This window comes from Gracilinanus agilis, chromosome 6 (genome assembly GCF_016433145.1).
Source record: "Gracilinanus agilis isolate LMUSP501 chromosome 6, AgileGrace, whole genome shotgun sequence".
Lineage (NCBI taxonomy): Eukaryota > Metazoa > Chordata > Mammalia > Didelphimorphia > Didelphidae > Gracilinanus > Gracilinanus agilis.
In genome coordinates, this window is record NC_058135.1 from 163,384,354 (window position 1) to 163,399,307 (window position 14,954).

At 36.2% G+C, this 14,954-nt stretch overlaps 1 protein-coding gene across 1 annotated transcript in view; it reads right to left on the minus strand.

The window, feature by feature from the left end:
- KIT (KIT proto-oncogene, receptor tyrosine kinase) overlaps positions 1-14,954 on the minus strand; it is a 56,590-nt gene that overhangs the window by 26,173 nt on the left and 15,463 nt on the right. Inside the window, exons 2-4 of the mRNA XM_044681728.1 lie at positions 10,996-11,158; positions 3,087-3,276; positions 1,547-1,662 (exon numbers count right to left, since the gene is read on the minus strand). Of these exons, the coding sequence (XP_044537663.1) occupies positions 1,547-1,662; positions 3,087-3,276; positions 10,996-11,158 (469 nt within the window). The remainder of the gene's footprint in view (positions 1-1,546; positions 1,663-3,086; positions 3,277-10,995; positions 11,159-14,954) is intronic.

Sequence of the window (14,954 nt, forward strand, 5' to 3'; positions counted from 1 at the left end):
AAAATAAATGAAAATAAGTACTTCAAGCCTTAAAGTCCTCTGCATTAGTTATTTTGAAAAGTAATATTATAGTTCACTGTGTTTGGATCTTGGAATCAGGTCTGAATTGCTGTCAGTTACCTAACACACTTACTAATCACATTTTGGCTGGAGGGTTTCCAAAATAGGCTAATAAAAACGAAGCCAAATCCCTATTTGGGCTTTTTAGACTCTAGAGCCTAAACTTTGAGCTTGAAGGGTCAATAAGGTCCATCCGGTAAAACTCTCACTTTATAAAAGGGGAAGACAAAAGACAAAAGAAAAGGGATTTGGAAATTTTTTCAAGCTTGCTCAATGATTAGAAGCCAACTTACACATGGCTTCCCAAATGTGAATTGGATTTTCTAGGATCCAAATATTAGCCCAAATTATACTTTCACTAGATTTCTTATAGGTAAACCTATCCACACAAATAGGCGCCAAATGTCAATCATTAGGAAGTTTAGATTTCAATATGAATTCTGCCATTTAATCACCACCATTTTAAAAGTTGGCTTCTCTTTTTAGAGTAGCAAAAGGGGAGAGAGATACATCCTGGCCAACCTTGGCCTATTATAATTACAGCATTACCAGTTTCAGAGTTTCTTTTGTTTTAAGGAATAAATAAAAAGCAAGGAGATGTCGAATCATTGGGAAATAGGTAAATAAAGTTTGGTAGAGAAGAGAAAAGAAGTCTTATGTGAAGCACTACAAAGTAAAGAAAGCAGAATGAAATAAATGCCTACGTGGTCTACACCCATGCAAAAGGAAATAACACCAACAATCAAAGAAGGTTTGGTTGAACAGATTTTTCTCATTCTTATATTTTACAGGGCATTGGCTCTCTGGAGAATGGGGGAAAGGAGAGAGGGAGGTAGGTGGAAATTAAAATCATATTAGAGAGAGAGAGAGAGAGAGAGAGAGAGAGAGAGAGAGAGAGAGAGATTTGCTAAGTGGCAGAAATTCTCTCCATCCTGGAGCAACTTACTGTCCCTCAAGAGTGGACAATTCAGAGGTCACAGTGTCAGTTACAGGTCAGAGGCAGGATCTGAAATAAGTCCTGAATGACTTTCTCCAGGGCAACCCTTCTTCCAACTATCCCATTTGCCATATTGAAGGATATGATGCATAGCTAACTGTTCACACTGAAATAGATACTAATTAAAAGGCAAAGAAATTACATTAAAATTTCTTTCCCAACCTCTGAATTTCCATTTTAAATAACAAATAGAAATATATGGGGTTTCTTCTGTTTTTTTAATTTCTACCACACCTAAGGTTATGTGAAGAAAAGGGGGGAAAAGCAAGCTAAATGGGAGGAACATCTCTCCAGGGTCATCTAGCAATAAACAGCAGAGCCAAGAAATGAACTCCCAGGAGCTGTGTCCTCACCACCAATACACATTCTTTTTCTTAAGGTCACAATTACCATAAACCATATTTACAGAGCACATATTCTATTCTGCAGCTGTTACAAACACTAGTCACTCAGGAAAAAAATGACAAAGAACCATTGAGATTTACTTACTTTTTACATAAACATTAAATGTTACAGAGGCGCTGACGTCCGAATTAGACACTGAAAAGATATAAGGGCCTCCTTCGGTTCCCTTTAATCTGTTAAGGTGAAGTTCATTTATATACCTTAACAGAAAATAAAAACAAGTAAGTGATCACAGACCTGTAGAATTATGCATTTTTCATTATCTCCAATTGGAAATATATTATATTAATCATGAAGAAACACTCAAAATGTTTAGAGCCGCTTCCCACCGGGAAATTCTATCACTTTAGGGGGCTTAAGATTTCCATTCTCCTTTGGAATTTTATACTTCTGATCTTGAAACCAAACTAAATCTTGGCAGAGACAATTTTGTATATTGTAGTTAAATCAAATTTTAAGGAATGACTAGAAGAAACTTTGAAAACCATATACATATGGGAAACAAGGCATAAAAATATGATAAATGATTTGCTAAATTATATTTGATATATACACACGCATATACATAAAAATACAATCTAACTAACAAGGTAGACAGTTGACTTGTTATCTAAAATATAAGATTTTCTTGTTCTCCTAGAATATCCATTTACAATTTAATTAAAGTATTTTGAACCAATTCCTATTGAATTTTCATCAAGCAGGGAAAAAAATCCTAAATGATAATATAAGGCAAGGGAAAAAAATAGATTTACAAAAATTCTTATTTCCCACAAAGATGCTGATTCACATTTACTGATAACATGAGTAATGTACTCATTAGAAGTCTGTACCCTTCTCTGAGGAAGGAAGAGGAAAATAAATAAAACAGGTACTGAGAGAGAGAGAGAGAGAGAGAGAGAGAGAGAGAGAGGGAGAGAGAGTGTTTAAAGCACACATATAGAGACATAGCTTTTAGGCTTTCTTTTGAAGTCGTCAACATTCAATCCAATGCCCTGTATTTTCTCAAAGTTTAGAATCAAACTTCTAAAGTCTTTGAGCTCTGATCTTTCTTCATTGTTGTCAAAATTTGAAGCATTATTCCCAAAAAAACTACTTACCAAAAAAATTAAAATTTAAAACATATATTAAAAAATAAGTTATTTGGGAAAAGAAATTTCAACAGTTTATTTTAAAGTATTATTAAAATTTTTATTTATTATTATTTAAAAATAAAATTTAAAAATTAAAAAAATTTTTTTTAATTTTAAAGAAAAAGTTTATTTACATAAAAAAATTTATTTAAAAGGGCATTCTGCTCTACTGTCAGCTACACAGAAAGTTCAGCTAGCTAGAAGACACTCAAGAATTCTGAACTTTTCTTAGGACCTTTAGCAATACTCAAGGCAGAAGAAGATCTATATACCTGTTAGCTTCCCCCCACTCCATCCTTTACCTCTTTGAAGGAAAGCATTGTGCCTTACTTGTACATCTTTTGAGTAAATGGAAATTTTATTACATTTTATTACAAATACAGATACATGCATATACCCTGTAAGGATAAAAATAGATTCCAAGATTTGTCTCAAATGTTTCAAATCCCCAGGACTGGGTGTTTCTTAGTTTGTTTGTTTTTTTTTTTTACCTGATACTGCTCTCACTTCCAGGCTTGGTATAATCATCCCATTTGTCAGTTACTGTTCCATTCATATATAGCCACTCAAGCTGCTCAGGTTTGGGAAATGCTTCATATTCAACCACTAAGTCTATGTTTTCACCATCATTTATAAATATCGTCGTATTCATCATGGGAAAAATGTTAATGAATCCTTTTTCTAAAGAGAACAAGAAAATAAAGGGGAAAAGTTAAGCAAGACATTTCCCAAAATCTTCATTCATCAGAGAGAATCTCATGCCATATAAATTAATCCAAGCCACCAGGGAGTGAATTCCTCTTCAGGAGGGAAATGAAGTTCTTTATCATTTCATTCATTCATCTACCAAAGTAGAAATCTACAAGGGGGGGGGGGGAAGGCAGGTAGATGGCTCAGTGCATAGACAAAGAACCCCACTGCCTAAGCCCTTCCTGCTCTTCTGCCTTAGAACTGATACTTAGTATTGATTCTAAGACAGAAGGTAAGGGTTTTAAAGTTGTTTTTTAAATAAAAGAAGTCTACTTTGTACAAGATATCATATAAAATATATAAGATGCTTGGTATAGACTTGTTTCATTTAGCCACAATAACTGCAATCATGGTATCTCCAATCTCAAAAGGAGAAAGAAGGCAAACCCATACAAAATTTTATAGGTCCATAAATCACAAAGGAGATTTCTCAATATCGTCTGACCAAAAAAGCCACATGATCTTTGGACTGCCAAGAAAAATAACTAGCTAATTTACCTGAGTAGGAGTACTAGGAAAAGAACTAGAGAATGCCAGCTACAACTATGTAAGTCAACATACACATCACCCCCAAAGTCTGAAGAAATACGTAAGAAAAGGAGAAACATTTAGAAGGAGACATGGAAAATTTTCCTGTCTAAGATAATGTACATGGAAAAAATGCCTTAAATCCTTACTGATTAGGGAAATGCAAGCCAAAACAATTCCATGGTATCATGTCACAGCCATCGGATTGGCTAAAAATGAGAAATGTTAGAGGGGATGTGGAGAAATGGAGACATCACTACACTGTTGGGGAAACTGCAAATTGATGAAAACATTTTAGAGAGCAATTTAGAATTATACCCAGAGTTATAAAACTGTGTATATACTCTTAGATCCACCAGTACCATTGCTAGGTTTATCTTCCAAAGAAAAAAGGAAAAGGGAAAAGGGGAAAAGGAAAAGAATGTTCCAAAATATTTATAGCAACTCTTTATAGGGTGGCAAAGAACTAGAGATCGAGAAGATGTCCATTCATTAGGGAATGACTAAACAAATTGTGGTATATGATTGTGATGGAATTAATACTGATGTGCTGCAAAAACCAATGAGAAAGCTAATTTTTTGAAAACTTGGGAAGAACTACACGGAATAATGAACAGTGAAATGAGTAGAATCAAGAGAACATTGTATACAGTTACAGATTTAATAATTGAAGAATAACTTTTGAATCCTCCAGAGAACGAATGAAGAGGTGGAAACATGAAAGACATAATCTATAGCTATCTTTCTATCCATCCATCCATCCAACCATCCATCCATATATATCTGTTGGCCAAATGATGCTTTCTATGGAATGGGGAGAAGAGCAAGGGGCTAAATAAAAATTAATAAAGTACATAGAAGATAAAAGAAGTTCAAAACAGAGAAAACCAGATCAGACTGAGAAATGGAAACATAAAAGACATAACCTGTATTTATCTATTTTTCTATCTATTTATTCATCCATATCTGTTGGCTAAATGATGCTTTCTATGGAATAGGGACAGGAGGAAGGGGCTGAATAAAAATAAAGTACATAGAAAATAAAGGAAGTTCAAAAAACAGAATCAGATCAGCAGGATAGCTGTGAAGTTATTTTACTATAAACTTTTAAAAGCTATAATAGATTTCTAGTTTTAAAGGCAATCCTATTGTTAGGTTCTTTGTATAGAAATGTTCATACTTATTTGTGTCTATTAGGTTCAGAATAACAGAAAATAAAAATTATTCAATAAATAAAAGTAATGTACACGGGAGGACATGGGTCAAATCTGGCCTCAGACATTTCCTAGCTATGTGACCTTGGACAACTCACTTAACCCCAAATTACCTAGCCCACACCATTCTTCTGTCTTCGAATTTAAGACAAAAGGTAAGGGTTATTTTTTTAAACCATGTACACATTTTAAAAAACAAACTAAATAACTAGATTTAGAGTTTTCCATATTCAAGCATTTTAAAAATTTCTCAAGTATTTTTCTGTACTGGGAGTTGTCAAGTATATATAGCAAAAAGGGGAAAAAAATTTTGTTTTGCATGACTGCACATATATAGCCTATATCAACTTGCCTTCCTTTTCTATGAAGGAGATGGGGAAAAAGGAAGGAAATTTGGAACTCAATATATTTTTTAAACTTTTTATTTTACACGTGGAGGCAGCTGGGTAGATTGAGAGCCAGGGCTAGAGATGGGAGGATCTGAGTGCAAATCCAACCTCAAAAAAACATTTCTTAGCTGGGTGACTGTGGGCAAGTCACTAAACCTCTATTGCCTAGCTCCTCTTGCTCTTCTGCTTTGGAACCAATAAACAACATTGATTTTAAGATAGAAGGTAAGGGCTTTAAAAAAAAAGTTTTTAACATGTTGTTAGCAAATAAAAGATTTGGAAAATGGAAGTCCAGAGAATATTAAGTTTCTATTCCCCTTCTTCAAGTAGTCTTTATGTAGGGATGTGAAGTTCAATAAATATGGACTTCCAGGACTTCACAGTAAAATTTGTTTTAAAATGGTCATTAGCTTTGGCTTTGTCCTATTAAAAAATTAAACTGTTAGTAAATGTATTGATTAGTTTTGCTGAATTACTTTCCTCTCCCCCTTTAAAAAATTCTTTAAATTGGTTCTTTATATAGTGGGAAATTAAAGTGACCTAAGAGTAAATGTTATCAATGAACATTTGCAAGATAAAAAGCAAAATTCCACTGGAAACTGTCTCAGCCTCTTTCCTAATATAGCCAGTTCCCTCACCCATTTCAATTTCATAGAGATTAAAGAACAGTTTTAAAAAAAAACGGATCTTTTAGGAAGAGTATAAATTGCCTTCAGTGGGGCAGCTCTTAGTAAATCACCTAAAAGCTTTCCTTTCCTTTCATGGAAGCAACCAAACAAAACATTCTGGTCATCCACCGGACAATGACTATTTCTAAATTAACTTGGGCTAATTTCTAAAGTAACAATACTCTCTTGAAAATGGATAATTCCTCAGGTTCTCAAGCTCATAACTCAAAGTGCTATTTGGCAAAATGTCCACAAGTGTTTGCCAAAAATATTTGCATTTAAAAGATTTCTCTCAGGTTCTCTCGGTTACGGCCTTATCTGAAGTCCCCTGTGGTTTTTCTCCCCTGCTATCTTCTTTCCCATACTCAGGGTAATTTTTCCTCCAGTAGCTGCATCTCATTTCTTAGCCAGGAAATGAAAATATTAACAGAATTCTACGACTCCTTACGGGTTGCTGTTCGAAAGATGCCCCCATCTCTAACGCTAGGAATCGGTTGATGTTTTCATGCCCACGCTAATGAAATGATCAATGCCTTTCCTCCCCCTTTCCCAATCCAAAAGTCCCTCGGCCCACCCACACCCCCACCAAAAACCATCCACAAAACATATAAAACCAGGGTCAGGTTTCAAAGAGGCGTGCTCTTCCAGTAGGCGTCATTATATTCTTGGAAACGGATGAATGGATTAGGGGGGGAAAAAATCCGATTACATACCAAGATGCGCTTATAACAGTTTTACTAATTGCTTTCTGAGGCTGATATCATACCAACATGCTCCCTAATCAACTTAGCTAATTAGCACTTATGGAGTTTAATATTTAAAAAGCATGGCCTTCTATTCAAATTAATAAAAGGGCTTACAATCACGTTGGGGGCCAAAAGAGTCTCCCGTCTCTGGATCCTGGCACCGTAATTGTTAGCAAAGTATCTCTTCCATGTCCAATCTGATGAAGTATTTTCCATTAGGACAATGGAAGAGATGCCAAATTATAAAATAGCAATTGAACTAGTGTGCCACAAACCTCTAACTCTGCCATATAAAACATTTATTGAACAAATTTAAAAGTGAAAACAGAAACGAAACAAAGTATCGCATCCCATCAGGTTAGGACCATTTTCTGGGCCACCCATCCATGATGATGGAGGGCATGTATTGAGATTCTGGGAGGGATTCTGAAACCTATCTGATATTACATAGGGATGGGGGTCTGGACCTGCAATTTCATGGCCACTGAGGATGTCACCGAAGAGGAAATCCCCTCTGCTGATGTTGATTGTTATTTTCTCTGCAATTTATAGTCTTTGAAAATTGCCTAGAACCCTGAAGGTCTTCTTGGCTCCAAGAAAAGTTCTTTTTCTGCTCTTCTTTGTTGTCTCTGATACTAAATATCACAGAGAAAAGGCCGGGACCTTTTCCCCCTTAAAAAAAAATTGGAGGGAGGTGGAGAGGGACATAAGTGTAATGGACAAGTTTAGACCCTGGGAGTCCAAAGTGGAAGTGATCTCGTCTAAGAGAGTAAGGGGTTTGGGGGAAGGCAGTTAAGCAAAAGCCTTAAGTATCCTAGAGCTAAAAGGAGATCTTATTTAGAATTTTTTTTTCCTCTATTGATATTGACTGTTATTTTCTCTGCCATTTATAGTCTTCAAGAATTGTCTAGAACTCTGAGGGACTGATGAAGGATCTTCTTGGCTCTGAGAAAAATCCTCTTTCTATTCTGCCTTGTTGTCTCTAGTACTAAATATCACAGAGAAAAGTCTGGACCCTTTTTTCCTTTTTAAATTTTATTTTGGGGGGTAGGAGGGAGAATAAGTGTAATGTACAAGTTTAGACACTGAGAGTCCAAAGAAGAAGTAATCTCATTTAAGAGAGTAGGGAGTTTGGGGGAAGGTAGTTAAGCAAAAGGCTTGAGTATTCTAGAGCTAAAAGGAATTCTTATTTAGAAATTAAAAAAAAGAAGTTTTAATAAAATTTATTCTCAGGTATGTATCTCAACCTTTCTCTCTCCTCCTCATACCACCTAAGGTATCATCACCTGACAAAAAGATACGTATTTATAAATTATGTCTTTTGTGCTTCTTTTTATCAGTTCTTTCTCTAGAGGTGGACATATTTGTAAGTCATTCTTTAAATATTAATTCTGTAGCTATATATAAATGTTCTCTTGGTTTTACTCGTTTTGCTCTTCATTATTTCATGTTGGTCCTTCCAAGTTTTTTTTTTTAAATTAATCTACTTATCATTTTTTGTGGAGTGTAGTATTCCATCATAATTCTATACTATAATTTGGTTAGCCATTCTCCTAGAAGAGCATCTTAAACAGAAAGCAGCCAGGTTTTATGGATGAGGAGACTTGAGATCCAGAGATTGTCAAAGTTACCTAAGCTGGTTAGTGGCAGAAATGGAATTAAGAAGCAAATTTCCCACTTCTCCAAAAGCCTACAGTTTTTCCACTAGAGAACACAAGAATAAATGGAAGCTGAATAAGTTAATGATGAAGGAAGCTAAGAAGCCAATCTCACTGCCTAAGTTATTTTTGAAAAGCTACTAAGCCTCTACTTTTATTTCTTTCTATTTAAGTCTCTAAATTCATTCCTATATGTTACAACTGCTTAGGCAGGCCACATGGCAGAATTAAATAGGAGATAGACATTCATGGGGCAACTAGGTGGCTTAGTGGATAGAATTGATAGATCTTGGGTTCAAATCTGACCTCAGACATTTCCTAGGGGTGTGATTCTGGACAGGTCACTGATCCCCAGTGGCCTAGCCCTTACTGTTCTTCTGCCTTGGAACCAATACTTAGTATCGAATCCAAGACAGAAGGTAAGAGATATTAATTTTTAAAAAAAAGTGTTAACTACTCACACCTATATGGCACTTTTTTAAGTTTAGGAAATCTAGTGATTTTTTCCCCAAATTAAGTAAGTCTAAACCCCCCTACACACACACACACACACACACACACACACACACACACACACACACACACACACACACAAAATAAATAAATAAATAAATGAGTAGACGAATGAATGAGCAAGCAAATAAATAAATAAATGAATGAATGAATGAATGAATAAATGAACAAATAAATAAATAGGTGAGTGAGTGAATGACTAGAATTAAGTAAATCTAATTAAATTCTCTACTTTACAGTTTACATTCTATAGGGCAGAGAATGGCCATGTAAATCTAGCCATAGTCCCAGAGACCGATATTAAAAGGTTAGAGAGAAAACATAAAGATACCGTATAGAGCAGTGATTCCCAAAATGGGTGCCACTGCCCCCTGGTGGGTGCTGCAGTGACCCAGGAGGGTGGTGATGGCCACAGGTGCATTTGGGGGCAGTGAATAACTGTAAGGGGGCGCTAAGTAATATTTTTTTCTGGAAAGGGGGCGGTAGGCCAAAAAAGTTTGGGAACCACTGGTATAGAGTATAGACCAGTGATCCCCAAAGTGGGCACTACCACCCCCTGGTGAGTGCTGCAGCGATCCAGGGGGATGGTGATGGCCACAGGTGCATTTATCTTTCCTATTAATTGCTATTAAATTTTTTTTAAATTAATTTCCAGGGGGCTAAGTAATTTTTTTCTGGAAAGGGGGCAGTAGGCCAAAAAAGTATGGGAACCACTGGTCTAGACAATAGGAAGAATGGCAGCAAGGCTGGGTGAATAGAGGCTAAAACGATGGTCAAGAAGTCCTTTCTCTGATGGTGGTTAGTGAATCACTTGACTTCTCGGTGTCCTGGGGAAATCTCTCTAATGTGCATCTGCATGCATAGTTTCTTCCCTCCACACTCATGAAATCACAGGTTCAGATTCCCCCCGAATCCAGTCCTTCACCCTCACTTACCAAAAGACAATCAAATTTCAATTTAAGATCCTTAGAAATATTTTTCTACCCCCTTCAAAACTGAGTAAGTCTCCTAGAAAGAGAAAGGCTGCCACAGCAGTGTCAAATATTTAGAAAACCACACGTTAACATTTTCTATGTTTAACTATATTTTATTTTATTTGTTTTCAAAAACATTTTCCCAATCAACTTTTGGTCTACAGTATCAAAGTCTTCCTGGGAATTCAGGAAGCAAACTAGAGCTACAGGCTTTGTGTTAAAAATGAAATGTATTTAATAAGTTTCCATTGGTTTTTTTTTAGTCATATCCAAATCTTTGTGACCCCATCTAGAGTTTTCTTGGCAAAGATGCTGGTTTGTCTTTCCTTTTCCAGCTCATTTTACAGATGAGGAAACTGGGGCAAATAGGGATAAGTGACTTGCCCAGGTCATAGAGCGAATAAGTGTCTGAGGTCAGATTGGAAACCCATTAAAGTGAGTCTTTCTGACTCCAGATCCAGCACCACCTAGTTGCCCACATTTAGTAAATACTTGTTGACTATCATGAGAGTTGGGGAACAGAAAAGGTTAGTGTGACTGTCTCAAAATATTAGGGTTAGGTTTTGTAGTACAGAAATTTTCTCTATTTTTCTACAGTAGTCACAAAATGAGCACCAAAAAATGAGCAAAAAAAAAAAATTATTTTTTTTTCCTAAATCTGAAGCCTAAGTTTACATTGGCAAACTTGATCGATACTCGTATAAAGGGAAAAAAAACACACAACCTTCCCACGAAACCCACAGGTCTCAACTGAAGCAACCTTATTTATGTCTACACACACCCTTTAAGAAAATGTTAATTGGTATACCAGTAGGAATAAAAATATGGCGTGCCCACAATGATCTATTTCAAAGAAAAAGGCTCCACATTCCATTTTAGTGGGGAAAAAAAAGTATCAACCCCACAATTTCTTCTCTAACCACCAGCAATAATTTATATATTCCCATATGAGATGCTTACCTACTACTTCCAAGGTGGCTGTGACATTTGCTGGTCCAAAAGTATTATTGGCAAAACACATGAAGACTCCAGAATCATTAACTCTCACCGACCTGATTTTCAATACCTCTTGACGTTCATAAACGTAATCGCCAGAATGCCAGCTTTGAGTTTGGGTGCTAATCTATGGGTTACAAGAGGAAGGGGGAAAAAAAATTAAAGACTAACATCTAAATAGATGCAAAATCTTTCTTAGATAAATCAAAAATAGCAGCAATTAACTTCATCATATTAATATTCATGTCCTATGTTGCTTAAGCAGAATAATGCCAAATCTGTCACTGGAACTTCTCTTCCTATTACAATACCATATTGAAAGTATGTCATTATAGAGGAGAAAGGAAAATGCATATGAATACACTTTTTTACAGATAAATATGGTATCTAAAACTTCAAAATACCCCAAAGATCAAATTTATAGCCTTTAGGAAAGTGAATCAATCATCTCTGTGATATAAAATAGATGTGTATCTGTCTTCTCCAACAGAATGTGGGCTCCTTGAGGGCAATTTATATTTGTATCCTCAAGCACTAAGGACTGTTTGATTGATAGGTTAACTCTGGGAGAGCCCCTAAATTATACGAGATGAGCTGGGTTGTCATTTGATAGATGGCACACCCAAATAAAAGTCATACAGTGCTATAAAGGGATTCTGCTGTGTTTCCAATGCCTTTAGCTTTCACAAGACAGTAAGTGGTGTTTCTATCTGCCCTGGAATGACTCTTAGCAGAATGATGGATCCCATTATAGGAGGGTTTTGGACTTCGAGAAGTCAAGAGATCTGGGGTTGACTCCTACCTTAGACATCTACTAGGCTTGGACAGCCATGGCTTAACTTCTCACTAAAATGGTAGCGGTACTTTCCATTTTATTACTTTTGGGGCACTGTTGTGAGAAAAATAGTCTGTAAACTTTGAAGCCCTATGGAAGTTATCCTGAAGCAATATCCCAAATTATCTGAAAGTTGGAGTGGAAAGACCTTTATATTCTGTCTTTTTATCTTTGCCTGGATAAGAAAGCATTGGAAAGAGTCTTTATTTTTTGTTGTTATTGTTTTTAAGATTCCTTATTTTTAAAAAAATTGATGCTAGCTACAATCACATTTCTGGAAATTATTCTGAGGCAATATCCCAAATTATCTGAAAGTTGGAATGGAAACACCTATATATTCTGTCTTTTTATTTTTGCCTTGATAAAAGGGTCCTTTTGGGGGGTTTGTTTTTGTTTTTAAGATTCCTTATTTTTTGAGGGGGATGCCCTTCGATTGGGGAACGGCTGAACAAATTGTGGTATCTGTTGGTGATGGAATACTATTGTGCTCAAAGGAATAATAAACTGGAGGAATTCCATGTGAACTGGAAAGACCTCCAGGAATTGATGCAGAGTGAAAGGAACAGAACCAGGAGAACATTGTACACAGGGACGGATACACTGTGGCACAATCTAATGTAAGGGACCTCTCTACTAGTAGCAATGTAATGACCCAAGACAATCCCAAGGGGCTTATGAGAAAGAATGCTATTCACATGCAGAGAAAGAATGTGGGAGTAGAAACACAGAAGAAAAACAACTACTTGATCACATGGGTCGATGGGGATATGATTTGGGATGTAGACTAAGCAATCACCCTAATGCAAATATTAATAATATGGAAATAGGTCTTGATCAATGACACATGTAAACCCAGTGGAACTGTGCATTGGCTATGGAAGGAGGGTGGGAGGAGGGGATGGAAAGAACATGAATTACGGAACCATGGAAAAATCCTCTAAATTAATTAATTTTAAAAATTTTTCAGATAAAAACTTTTTTTGAAGATTTGCTTTTTTTGGTTTTTGTTTTTAAGATTCCTTATTTTTTAAAAAATTGATGCTAGCTACTATCACATTTCTGAAAAAAGAAATCAAACTCCTTGAAAACACTCAAAATTTAGTTAAAAAATTTTAATTCAATTTTTTTAAAAATTCCCTAAATTAAATAAATAAATTATTGGGAGGGGGTTCAATTTAAGAGTCTTGTCAAGAAGAGGATCGGTGGGGTTACAAATAAAGGAGCTAAGAGTGGTTACAATCGCTTTTTCCAAATCAAGAGACTTTTGTCTTGCCGCTAACGACCAGGGGGCCACAGACAAGTCACATTCCCTGTGCCGGCCTCACTTTTCTTATCTGTAAAATGAACAAGTTGGGTTAGATGACCCCTTAAAGGTATCCTTCCAGCCCCATGATTCTGTGAAATCAGCCTGTGCCCTATCAAGGGGTAAGGTTTAAATCGCGGGCTATAATCGGCTACTGAGAACTGGGGCCTTCAAAACAAGGTTTGCAAGCAGAGATAGGAAGGTCGAGTGACATTTTCACATTAGCCTTTATCCAGTTCAGTGTTTGACAGACATTTCCTGTGGCTGAGTTAATGTCACAGAGCAAAGAACAGACTCAACTCTGATATCTAGTTTCTCTTTCCTACAACGGGCCACCCCAACCATTTCCATGAGAGGGAATTTAAGTCATTCAGGGATATTCAAGAAGTCACTGTTAGAAATAAGTGATTCCTCTCCTCAGAGGACGTTAAAATGACTACCAGACCCAAAGTCACATTATTGTGGAGGGTCCTGTCAAAAGTAATGAGAAAGAAAAATGAGAATAAACAATGTGGTTTTCCAGGGTTAGAACTAATCAGGACTTATTGACTTCTCTGGTTAAAAAAGAATATTTGACTTGAAATATAGACAGACCAATTGGAATCCAAGTTGTTTATGAAGTTTATAAAATATATTTTGTATTAAAAAAAAACCTCAAAAATCTTTCCTATAAAATGTAAATAATAAATATAGATAAAAATAGATATAATATGTAATCATTAGAGATAAAAAGAATGCTAAGATCATTCCTAAATGTGGTCACTCTCAATTAAGGAGCCACAATTAAGCAAAACGAAGCCAATAAATGATTTATAGATGACCCTGGCTCCAAGCCAGAAGCCCCATCTGCAAGTCACATACTGTTTGCATATGATTCAGTTTTTCCTTAACCCTTGCTGCTACAGATTGGGATTTCCCCAAAGAGCTCCCACTGCTAAGTGCTTATCAACCAGCACCAGTGGATTAATTGAGAATGGCATGCAGGGCTCTGGGGAAACAGCATTCAGAACAAATTTGCCCAAGGCAATTTGATTTGAACATCTCAAAATGGCTAATTTTCTCTATACACAAAGGCTAAAATACACATATAATTTCAATTTTTCCCAGCTGAAGCAAGGGATTATAGAAAGCCAATTAATATGGGATTGTATTCCGTAAGATTAGTAGACAATCCATAGATATGCTTTTGCTTTATTAAATTATATGATATGGGAACTAAACTTGCTTCCCCTGCTAATTCAAACCAATGCCACAGGCCAGGGTTCAAACCATCTTCTTAGTCAATAGCAGGCTTCATTTAGCAAGGTATCATTACAAGACTACATGAATACTATTATAATGACTTTGTATTGTGTTAATCACCATGGTTACCTGTCTGGTAAAGAGTTCTTAAAACAAGTGAGAAATACCCTAAAGCATATAGGGCAAGAGGAGGGGGAAGGGAGATAAAGGAGTGTTCTCTCTTTTCCTTTCTCTCTCTCTCTTCTCTTTCCCTCCTTTTTCTCTCTTTTCTCTCCCCCTGTTCTCTCTCCCTCTTTCTCTCTTCTCCCTCTGTTCTCTCTCCTTCCTTCTCTCTTCCCCCTCTGTTCTCTCTTTCTCCCTCTCCCTTCATCACTCTCTCTCCCTCCTTTTCTTTCTTCCCCTCTTCTCTCTCTCCCCTTTTTCTCCATCTCACTTTTCTTTCTCTCTCTCTCCTCCATCTCCCTCCATCTATTTTCTTTCTTCCTCCTCTTTCTCTTTCCTTCCTTCTCTCCCCCCTCTCAATTTCTTCTCTTTCTCCCTCTC